Here is an 11,663-nt window from a genome sequence, read left to right as displayed (position 1 = left end):
GCTTATGTTTAACTCTTACTTATGAGACCAAAGATAGTTATTTCTTTTTTTTTTTGTGAGCTTCAATAGTTTGTTGAAGGTTAAGCCTTGAAATTTTGCTGCCTTTTAACACTGTATCAAGGTGTTTCTCAGATCCCTTGGCTAATCATTGCTGCCACCTTGGTGAGGACTAGAGGAACCATTGACACATAACAACCAACACAAATTAATCAATTATATTTGCTTATCTCTTTTTGTCTGCTAATTTAACAGAAAACTTATGCACAAAGGACATTGATTTGTTTGATAGGCTTATTGAAAGAGAATCGCTTTAGAATTACTACCAAGAAAAGAGAATGACAAAATACTGTGAAATACTTCATAAAACTAAGTTCTGGGAAAGTCCATGGCTCAAGTTCTAAGTCTACACACAACTTTTTTTTTTTATTCTTCATCTAAATTTAACACTTTTAGTTATATTCATTTCCACTCTATGTGGAATGTTAGGGGTGGTTCCTAAGGCACAAGGTGTTGTCATCAAGCACATCTGTTCCCAGTCAAACAAGCTCAAAACAGTTTACAGCAAATAGTATGTATTATTTGTAAATAATGTAAATGCTGTAAATAATACAGCATTTTGTATTATTTTACTGGTAAAGTGGATGGATGCATTCACTAATGGGAAAAAGTGCCCTTTGTGACTGTTTGAAAATGTTATTTTTTCTTCTTGTTACTAGGTTTCCAAATAATGACCTTAACATTTTAGGTGTGACAAGAACAATTAAATTATTAACAAAAAGTGGGTTAATGTGAATTTGGATTCATTGTGAAAGCGTGAGTAAAGAGCTTATCCAACAGTAGAATATCTGCATGTCTTTGAAACTCAGATCTAGTTCAACAAACGAGAATATGAAAAAACTGTTGCAACGGTTTTGAACTGGGCTTTGTTCACATGTCAACACTTTTTATCTTCAGTACTCTTAAAGGAAAAGGACATTTCTGTGAATATCTCTGGTACTTGGCAGTGGAACAAGCTTAAAATATGACTGACAAACCATAGAACAGAACTAGTTTTGTTCCTTCCTGGAAATTGTTCTTTTCTGTCACTTAAATATTGTTTTGTGGAGAAGAGATCTAGAAATTGTTCTTGGAGAACTTATATATTCTGTTGATTTGCAGGAGAAAGAGACTTTAAGGACATAAGCCCTTCTGATAATAAAAATCCATACTTCTTTGATGCTTGGTATATCAACTATATATATAAAATTGCTATATAGTTGAGTTTTTAAGAGGGAGAAGAGTCAGAGCTTGAACCTGATGTCTAATGTATCACCTGCTTTGTATGAGACGTGTCCTCATGCAAAGGAAATAACATTCTGAGCTGCAGCCAATCCCACCAGATAAATGACTAGATCATATATGTTGGAGTGTCTTCCATTGCCCCTGACTCTTCTACATCAGTCAGTACAAAGTCTGACATTCATCATTAACTGACCCCAAAATTAACTTTCATCATAATATTTCCTCTGTTTTCTGTCCAAAAAAGTTACAGAGTCTGGGGTGTACAAAAATTCCAGCCAAAGAAAGAATTCCAGTTGAGGTCAATAATAGTACTGTTTTATATAAGAAAGTGTAATAGTAGGATTTGGGGACACGAGACCTTTGGACTGATGAAAAAATAAAATTCCTAGTGTAGACCGACCCAATACTTGTTTTTATGACATTAATGATATATAAAGTTTGTGTAATTCCTGTGATAATTAAAACAAATGTTTAATAATAAATGAGGGTGGTTCCTTACTGAGAGATGTAACAAGAAGCATTGCTTATTCAGGGAAGGACTGGAATATTGTACAGGGAAGAACTGGGTAACCTTTAGAACTGGAGCTCTTGGGCGAAATTTGCATTTAAAGACTGAGGTAATGTCTGATTCCAGTGATGGAATCCCTTTGGTGTGAAGACAAATCAAGGGAACTGCGTGTCTGTCATGGTCAAACGACGACACTGAGCCAGCAGAGAGATTTAATTCTCACTAAGGCAGACAATTCTGAACTATTATCAAGGAAGCTGTTTCCAGGACAAGCAAAAGTATTGGTGCATTTCCAAAAGCCAGTGCTAAACTCTGGAGTCCCAGGTGCAAAAATGAGGATGTGTCCGGAGGAAAAGGTTTGTCCTCCCTGAGGACACTGGGCAAGCATGGCTTATTTTTCTAGGAGATGAAACCTGAGAAGAGTTTGTACATGTATTCTGTAAATACATTATGGATGTAAAAATCAGCACAGAAGAGGGAAGACATTTAACATGAAAGTCAATGATGATGTAAGAAACTGAGTACAAACTAGCTGTAGGTAAATTTAAGCTAGAAATTAAAGACACGCAAGGCTAGGACAGGATATTTCCTACATCACTCAGCTCAGTCTTTTCCTATGCTGTTTTAAGAACAGGCACATTTTTGCCCCTACTTTCTAATTCCTGAAAGTTTTCAGCACCAAAATGAATTGTATTCTGAAACTGCTGTCCATAAAATGAGGTGTGGGTAAAAGGCCCGGCTGTTTTCCACTGGAAGCTGTGTCCATGAATAGGATTGTGTGATGTGGTTAACTCTGACCACAAAGAGCTGCTGCGTGACCTGGAGGTCTGTAGGAGTTCTGTGTCCCAGTCCTATTTCCGTTACTCCCTTAAGTTTCGAGATGCCTCTTGTTTTCCCTGAATAGATTACTCTTTTAAGAGTGTTTTTGAAAATTCCTGATAATGAACAGTGGCCATGTTCCTATTTCATGCTTATCTCTTTGCTTGAATGTGGCAACAGTGAATTAGCATAAATGGTCAGAGGAAATTAGTTAATGTAGATTAATTTGTATTCTTCTTTAATCCTTTGAATTTACCTCCTTGAAGATACATCAAAGATGAGCTCGGTTCATAAATATGTTTAGAAGATAAATACAGTAGGGCTAAAGAATCCCGTTTTATGGTATTTTTAAAACTCAGAAATAAATCCTTTATAATCAGTAACTGACCTATATGATATGCTTTTTCCAGTTTGTTTCAGATCCTTGTGCCAGCAACCCCTGTCACCATGGTAACTGCAGCACTAGCAGTGATGGCTACCTCTGTCTGTGCAGTGAAGGCTATGAGGGAACAAACTGTGAGCACTCATTTCACAGCCTTCCCGTGTCTGGAAGGACAGAGCCGACGTCCCCACGGCAGAGCAGCCCCACCTCACCCACCTTGGAACCTGACGTTGTTCTGCCTCGCTCAAGAGCGACTGTGGCATTACCTACGTGGCAGCCAAGAGCGGGACAGAAGGTGGTAGAACTGAAGTGGGATGAAACAGAGGTGAGAGTATTCTGTCTAAATGAAAATGCACAGAAAAAAAACCTTGAAAGTGTTATCATTTTTGGGTTGTCATTCGTGCATCATTTCGTGGGCTTCTACACGAGAGGACTGAAGATATGATCTCTGCCCTGAGTTAATATGCCAGTAAAATTAAACACAAAAACCCATTTGATACATGTTACAAGTAATGGGCTTAAGCTGGCCAATGTGTTGTATTAGGTGATTTTTTTGAAATGGAATAATATTGTTTCTTGCAGGCATTTGTCTCTCCAAACATCAAATAAATTTAGGCAAAAATAAAGGCTAAAGCAATACCTTTAATATATTTTTTGCTATTTGCAGTTATAATCATGTGTTGCTTTGAAAAATACAGGTTCCTGCAGTGTTAAGAAAACATAGTTATTTAAGGACTAAATTGGTAGTTAGTATATTACACAGTGCAGAGCTCTGGAGATGCAGTGACAGTGGTGGAAACTTTTAAGTATTTAAACTTTTAAATGTTTATTGTAACTCTTACAAACAATCTCAAACTTAACACTACCTGGCAAAACTACAACTGGATAGCACACAACATATGATCCTTTGCTTTCTGCTGTGTTGTACACTGCTTTTTTAGTAATGCATGTCTTGCATGGACTCCAGTGTCTGCAAATGTTTAAAAAAAGTATCAGACTTTACCTAGTTACTGTTAAAGCAATGACCAGCTTAGTACCAAGCACTAGGGGTATTGAAACTTGTTGATGAAGAAATATTTTAATTTCTGTAGGCAAAGAGTTGAATCTTTGTGACATTTTTTCTTATTGAGAAAGGCCTTGTGAAGTCATTTCATTTCAGTTTATTCAGGTAAAACAAGGAAAATGTCCACTGTATCTCTTTTTAAAGTGATTCAATGAGTTTGATTCTCCTGAGGTGTTTTCACACAGTACATAATGAGGAAGTGAACAGGCATGTGTTTAATCCTGGAAGAAGTGTGTTTTTCATCGTTCTTTGCTAGTCCACAAAAATTTGTAGATGTTTTTACTGGAAAATTCATTTAAATCAATTTTTCAAAGTAGAATCAACATATATAAAGTGTATGTTTGATGTGTTATGACCCTCAGGTTATATCTGAGGTGGAAGTATTTATAGGGCTGTCTCCCATTTCAGCAGGAGTTCTGGTAGGCAGTGTCTGGAGCACAAAGCTTTATTTCTTGGAATTCCATCTTCCCTCTCTGTTATTTTTCAGTAGAACATATGTCAGGCACCAAGGATGGAGTTTGGAGAGAGCACTGAAGCAGAACCAAACAATGATCTGCTCTTATTACTTAGCTGAAATGCAGTCTCATGTCTGCATGGTCGCTCCATGTGTCCTGATCAATTAAGGGCATGCTCTTCCCTGTACCAGATTTCCCTGGTGTGTCTTCCTCAATCTGTGATCTGGTATTGTATAAGTAACATTTTTGCCTAGTTTGCATTTTAGGCAGGTTCACTAAGAATTTCAGTCAAACAGATTGTTTGCAAGCGTGTATTTTAATAGCTCGAGTTCCCCCTTCTGCATGTCTTCTGTATGCTTCCTGAGAAATTATTCTTCTGTATTATTCCTGAGAAGTTATGAATTGCAATTGCACTATGAACACTAAAACGGAAATTACTTGTTGCCCTATTAGGAAATTGCTGGTGTTGACATGTTTTTAATATTTTATGATGGGTCTTGTATTTTTCACAAGCTCTTTAGTGTGGCATAATGACCTTCTACCTTGTTCTTTGGAATTTGCAGTGAGAGAGATGATTATCTGAAACAAAGGGATTTCAGTTGCTGATTCAAGACATTGTCTCTGATCTATATTAAACTAAAGAGAGTTGATTTGCCTTGAAGAGAGTTGATTTGGTTTGTGTTCCAAAGCCTCTTTGGTGGAGGCTTCAAAATTAAGAAGTTAAGTGTTAATAAGAAAAATACTACCTTTCCTCACAGCTCTAAGAACTTTGCAAAGCTTGATCCTTTCTTGCTCTCTTAATAAGAAAAAATTAAAGTAGCTGTAGATTTTGTATTGCAAAAATGTACTGTTTTGATCTTTGTTGATATTCAGAGGACAACAAAGGCTGAGACTATTATGTTGTTTGTTCGTTTGCTTTTTTAAATCTTCCAAGACAGTCAGTTTTCCAAATTATTCTATGCTGATGCTGCAAGTGAACTACTGTTCTTCAGATTCTTTTGTCTCAGAGTGAAATTTTGCCAAAATCTTTCCAGTTGAAAGCTCTCACTATCTTGCAAGGATTAAGTTTACATGGAAGCTTTTCCAGGAAGTTTTGGCAACTCAAAATATGAACACCGGAGAGAAGTAGACTGTCTAGGAGATGCACGATGGTTGGGCATGTTTTCTGTATTCCTTGATCCCAGGGATATATTTAGCACTGTTTGCTTGGATGAACCATCTCAGTATTGTCTGAAGCAGTAGACAAATTAAAAATGTCTTTGGGTACAGTTTAATTTCTTAGAGAGGTCTTGATATAGGAAATTAATCTTTTCCTGATATGCAGATTAAGGAGTAAAAACACAGATCCTAGACAAGAAGATTTTCTCTCAGTTGATTTCTTCAGTATAACACGAATTTGTCGTTGTGCTTAACTGTTGAAAGAGAACTCTTTTTCTTATTTGGGGCAATTACCTTATTCCACTTGCAAGAGAGATCCAACTAACAATCCACATTTCTCCAGTTCAATCATCTTTTTGTTACAGTGTAGAAAAGGTATATATTAGCCAATAGTAGAAGAAAAAAAAAACCATCTCATTAATCAGACTCGATTAATGGATTTAATAAAGGTTTCTGTGTACAAAATCAACTGTAAGAATAGTAGTACCATACTCTTATATATGACTTTTCCATAATAGATCTCAAATTCTTTTCAAAGGAAATCAGCAGTATTCTTCACATTTTACAGATGGAGACACTGAAGCTCAGAACAGTAAAGTGATTTGCCAGGTGCACAGCCAGGGATTAGAATGCTGAGCACGTGAGTCCTAGCCTAACCTTCTATTTATACTGCAGTTTTGTGCTCAGATTCAAGGTTTTGGAACTAGTGATTAGAGTCTACAATAAACTTCTAATTCCTCTTGCAGTGGGGACAGCATTTGTTTTACGTGTGTCCTTTAGTCAGTAAATTATCAACCTTTAAAAGGAGCATGGCTGAGTCAAGTGGAAAATCCTGAAAGGGAGTGCTCCTCCTCTGCAACAATGGAATATGCTTAAGGAATAATTCTGCTTGAAACAGGGACCTTTGAATCTTGACTACTTTATGTGTTGTTAAATGTTTGTGCACTTTTGACAAGGTTGGTATGGGGGTAGAAGGAGGAACAGAACAGAATCCAAATGGAATCATGGAAGAGAGATCCATTTGAGATTGCTAAATACAGAACAGAAACTCCATCCTTAGGAATGATATCTTAGGAAAATATTTGTAATGGAAATGGGTGAAGGCTGGAGTATATATGCTTACCCTTTTCTTAACCTATTTTCTTGACATTCCCTCTTATGATTGCTGTTAAAGTACTGGAACATGTATAATTCTGGTTTGACTAAGGACAGATCTTCTGATTTGACTAAGGACAGATCTTCTACCTGTATATAAGATTTGTTTTAGAAATCTCTAATACCTTTCTTTTGTTTTTAGAAGAAGATATCCTACAAACACATAAGGAGACAGAAGGAAACACAGATTTTGCTAGAATAATTTTACCTTTCTTCTAGGATAAATCTGTAATTCACTCTCTTCTCTACAATATTTGTTTATGGAATTTTCTGTACAAACACTATTCTGATAGACAATTTATGCAAGCATCTCTGGATAAGTAATAGTCTTTATTATATTTGTTTTCAAAGCAAAACCCTAAATGTCTCCAAAAGCTCAATATGCTAAAAAAAACTTATGTGAACCTTAGTTTATTAAGTTCTATTGCTAAATGATGTTTAATACATGGTCACAAATACTAGCTTTCCTAAAATCAAAGTTCTTTAAGGACAAAAATACCCTTACAGGGAATTCTAGTGAGTGCAATTCCATTAAGACACTGAAGGTTTGCTCATCTGAAGCTATATTGGCAGGTGGGCTCAGGACTTTTGGTTATCCAGAGCTGTCTTTAAAAAGTAGCTGGATTCTTAACTCCTCCTTCAGGAATCATCCTGACTGGAAGTCTCAGATAGTCTGAGGAGAAAAAAAAAAACAAACCTGATGTGTTTACTGCCTTTCAGTGTTTTGTGTAGAAATATCTCTAGCTGACTTGACAGTCTTTGGTTGAAATGTACGTCCCGATTTACTCTCCAGTGACCTGAGCTCACACTCTGCATATAAAGATTTGACTGTGAAATTTTTGCTTGATGAGCTTGTTCATACAATGTTTACCTTTATTATCTCCTTACACTTCGGAATAATAAATGACTATTAATTATTCAGGGAAGTAATATTTATTGAATGACTGTGCTGTGATGTCAGCAGAGGATAGGCAGCTAAACCACACACAGCCACTTGCTCACTCCCCCATCCAATGAGAACTGGAAGGGTAAAAGTGTGAGAACTCATGGGGAGATAATTAAAAATAAAGGAAGAAAAAGAAAGCAATAAAGAAAAATAAATTAAAAACCTAAACAAAACAAATGATGTGAAAAGCCCCAGTTACTCACCGCTAAGTAACCAATGCCCAGCCACTCTCTGAGCAACACCAGCCCTGGCCAACTTCCACCTCCCACCCCGAGTTTTATTACTGAGCATGACATTGTATGGTGTGGGATGTCCTTTTGGTCAGTTGGGATCAGCTGTTCCACTGTGGTCCCCCAAAGCTGTGCACCCCCCAGCCTACTTGCTGGCAGGGCAGTCTAAGAAAGAGAAAAGGCCTTAATGCTGTGTAAGCACCATCCAGTGATAACTAAAATCAACCCTGTTATCAACCCTGTGCTCATCACAAATCCAAAACACAGCACCATGAAAGCTACTGCAAAGAAAATCAAATCCATCCCAGCCAAAACCTGTACAGGATGAACAGCAGATTTTATGAAGTTGACATTGATTTTGGTGGCCAGCTTGAGACCAGAAGGCAGATGGTTAATGTGATAACCCAGGTAATCTATCTGAGAAAGTGTCATTGGGTAAGATAACCTCCTGTGCCTGCTGATGCATCTGCCTCTACTATTGACATTGGTAGTCCGTGACAGAAATACAAAGTTTTAACAGTGTTATCTGGAGGATTATCATGCATCAAAATGCACTGGATCCTCTTGGTGGTGTGATTGCTGATTCTACAAAGGGCCTTTTGCTCAGATGAGCAAAGAAACAAACTGCCAGCAACAGAATTCCCCGGGTGGATATGCAGCCTTCTTTACCTCCCATTTCAATGCTGCAATAACTGGGAAGCCTTCTTCATTTGGTACTGGTTTTGGATGCAGTCTGTCAGCCTCCCCTTGGTGTTCTTCAGAGAGGCACTGCTACTCTGAACACTTTTGCTTTTCTCTCCCACTGGTGAGATATGTCAGAAATAAACCTCAATTTTCTTTTTATTCTGGTTTTCTTTCAAGCATTGTCCCATATGAAACTCCAGAGGGTAGAAACAAGTACACTCGTGTGGAGGTTAAGCTACATGACACTAGATTTTCAAAACCAGTAGTTTTTCATGCTACAGGGAAGGGTACTGGAGCTGATTTTTTTTTCTCTTTTTTTCTTTTATTATCTTGTTCTGAATTGGATTTCTGTGCCAGAAGTGATCCTGCTTCATTGCTTGGCATTTTGATTACAAGTAGATAGTAATAGATCCCCCTCTTATAGTTCTATTATACTGCCTTTTATTTTCTTACTTTTCTTTTAACTTTTTAATTATTTGCAAACAGCTGTTCAAGGTCTATAGTCAGTATGTAACCTGTTTTCTCTCTTTCACACATTATTTTTCCCTTGCATAAGGAAGACTGCCAAACATTATATTTCTTAAAAAATAACAGATACTTCTTGCCACCCTTAGGGGGTTGGAAGAGAATAAATCCTACAGGCCCTGTCCTGATAGAAAAGTGGTTATATGTTCAGAAAAGCCACATTTCACGTTACAAAACTTGCTTTATTGAATTGAAAATTAGTATGAAATCTCTTGGAAGAAGATTTGAAAGAAGCAGCATTTATAAGACCATTCCTGATAATGCATTTATCGTGACAGTTTCTGTGCCACTGAAGAACTGAAAGGTTACCATTCCTAATAAACAAGTAATTCAGTTTTCATGGGACACCACCCCAGAACACAGCCTTGTTTTTCTCAAAGAGCTCATTTTCCTACTCTTTGCATTAACATAATGTCTTTTCAAATATGTTTAAAGTTTTAAGCATAGGGTTTTTTTCTTTGCTGTAAGATGAATTTGTATCCATCTCTTTTATTTAGTTCAAGAATGATGTGTGCATTCATGTATTCTGTTTAATTCCAGACTAATTTGCCCCACTTTGCTCTGGCTCTAAGACCATGCAGATTTCTTTCTTGCCTCATCAGGAGTAAAAACAGGAGAACAGCTTTTTGAGTTTGAAAGACAAGAGATAAATCAAAGAGAACATTCTCAGCTAGCACAGAAAGAAGGTTTCAATTAAAAATACGCAGGTATCTGTGTGTGCATAAGTGTGCACACACGTTCACACAGACTTATTTGTGTAAGCTTTGGGGACATCTGAATGAAACAAAACACTCTTCTTGTGTGCTGGAGTGGGGTTTTGTGAAAGCTGTGGTGTCACTGAAGTTACAATGGCAATTTACAGCAAAGACTTAGTGGGCAATTGGCTCATTGGGTGAATTTTCACTCACAGCATCAGTGTAGGTGAGGTTGGAAAGGATCTCTGGACATTGAGCAAACTCCTTGCTCAAAGCAGGGTCAGCTGGAGCAAGTTGCTCAGAATTGTGTTCAACTGAGTCTTAACTCAAAGGATGAAGAGTGCACAAGATACCTGGGCAGCCTTTTCCAGTATTTGGAAGTATCTGCTAGATTTCAGAAATAATCTTTATTATCTTCTTAATAGGGTAGTGAGGAATTTCTAAAGCTCATATAAATTTGGCCATTCCACTTACAGACCACTTTCAAGTTTGAGGAAAGTGTGGCATGTTTTGCAAGAAGGAAAAGCCTTCTGCAATTTTGTGAACTCAGGGGGTGGAGATACAAAAGAAATGCAAATGTATTGCGGTGGCAGAATTGCTGTATTTTGTGCCATTCAGGATTAGTCTGCCCACGTTGATAAGTTCTTGCAGACTTACAAATGTCTGCTCAGCTTTTCAAGAAACATACTATGAAATTTCTTATACCTATCTTCAAAGAACTAATTTCAGTACTGAGAGGCTGTATAAATGCAGACAGTGTCTGTATGCTACTCTTCTTAGCCTCATTGAATTAAACTCTAGTACACTTATCAACGTAATAAAGGCACTCATTCATGTAAAAATGTTGCCTTGGGATTTATGTATGTATTTCAGCACTTGTTGCATTAAGTGTATATCTCATTATTCTGGTTTGTATAAGGCAGGGGAGTAGCTGTACCATTCACACTATTTAATTTCTTCAGAAAAGTTGTAATATGGAAGAATAGTCTGTTGCTTTCTTTTTAGGTACCACACCTGATTTTCTTTGCAATCTCATCTATACTACTGCTATGGCCTAGTAAGGAAATGTAGCCAGTCAGTGCTGCCTTGTAAAGGTCCAGGTAGAGATTGTAGGAGTAAATACTCTTCTCAAGATTTCACTCTTGCTTTCTCAAATGATGCTCTTTTACCTATGTAAAATTTTAAAGTATTCAAAGCATAAATTTAATTTTTATATATTATGTTATCTTTTAAAAAACATAAAATTATTTAGATGCAAAGTCATGGAAGATGTATGTAAGGAGGAATTCTGTGTTTACTGTCAACAATTTGATAATAATTTTAAACTCTAAGTAAGGTTGTCAAGAACAGCTCTTGAATGTATTCTCTATTGACACAGGAGCTTATCCTTGCAATCAGTTCCTAAACATTCTTCAGGCTCTGGCAGGTGCATGAAGATTTTTTTTTTTCTTTGGTGACCATTTTTTAAGTAGCTGCATCATCTGTGTTATAAGTCTGTTCCCCAAGGAACTTCCTTGCTGTCTTAGAGGTTCTGTACTATTGAATACTTCGGGGGAATTTTAGAAGAGTTTGATGTCATTGTAGTTAGATGTAATTGTTTTTTAACATTTATTTTTTTTTTGAGGGGGAATGAAAATTACAGATTGGTTTCATCTTCTGAGTGTCCTTTATTATTGTGATGTATTGGTTGTCTTTGCCTCCATTCTTCAGTTGCTTAGTTTTGCAGAGAGCTCTGTTAAAACATGAAAGAGACATACTTAAA

At 36.9% G+C, this 11,663-nt stretch overlaps 1 protein-coding gene across 1 annotated transcript in view; it reads left to right on the top strand.

The window, feature by feature from the left end:
* Positions 1-1,917: 1,917 nt before the first annotated feature.
* Positions 1,918-11,663, top strand: part of DNER (delta/notch like EGF repeat containing) — a 73,254-nt gene continuing 63,508 nt past the window's right edge. Inside the window, exons 1-2 of the mRNA XM_039384949.1 lie at positions 1,918-2,145; positions 3,019-3,315. Coding sequence (XP_039240883.1) covers positions 1,918-2,145; positions 3,019-3,315 — 525 coding nt within the window. The remainder of the gene's footprint in view (positions 2,146-3,018; positions 3,316-11,663) is intronic.

This window comes from Pipra filicauda, unplaced genomic scaffold (genome assembly GCF_003945595.2).
Source record: "Pipra filicauda isolate LSUMZ 115617 unplaced genomic scaffold, ASM394559v2 scaffold387_size670060_pilon, whole genome shotgun sequence".
Taxonomy (NCBI): domain Eukaryota; kingdom Metazoa; phylum Chordata; class Aves; order Passeriformes; family Pipridae; genus Pipra; species Pipra filicauda.
This window is presented reverse-complemented; position numbering and strand designations above follow the sequence as displayed.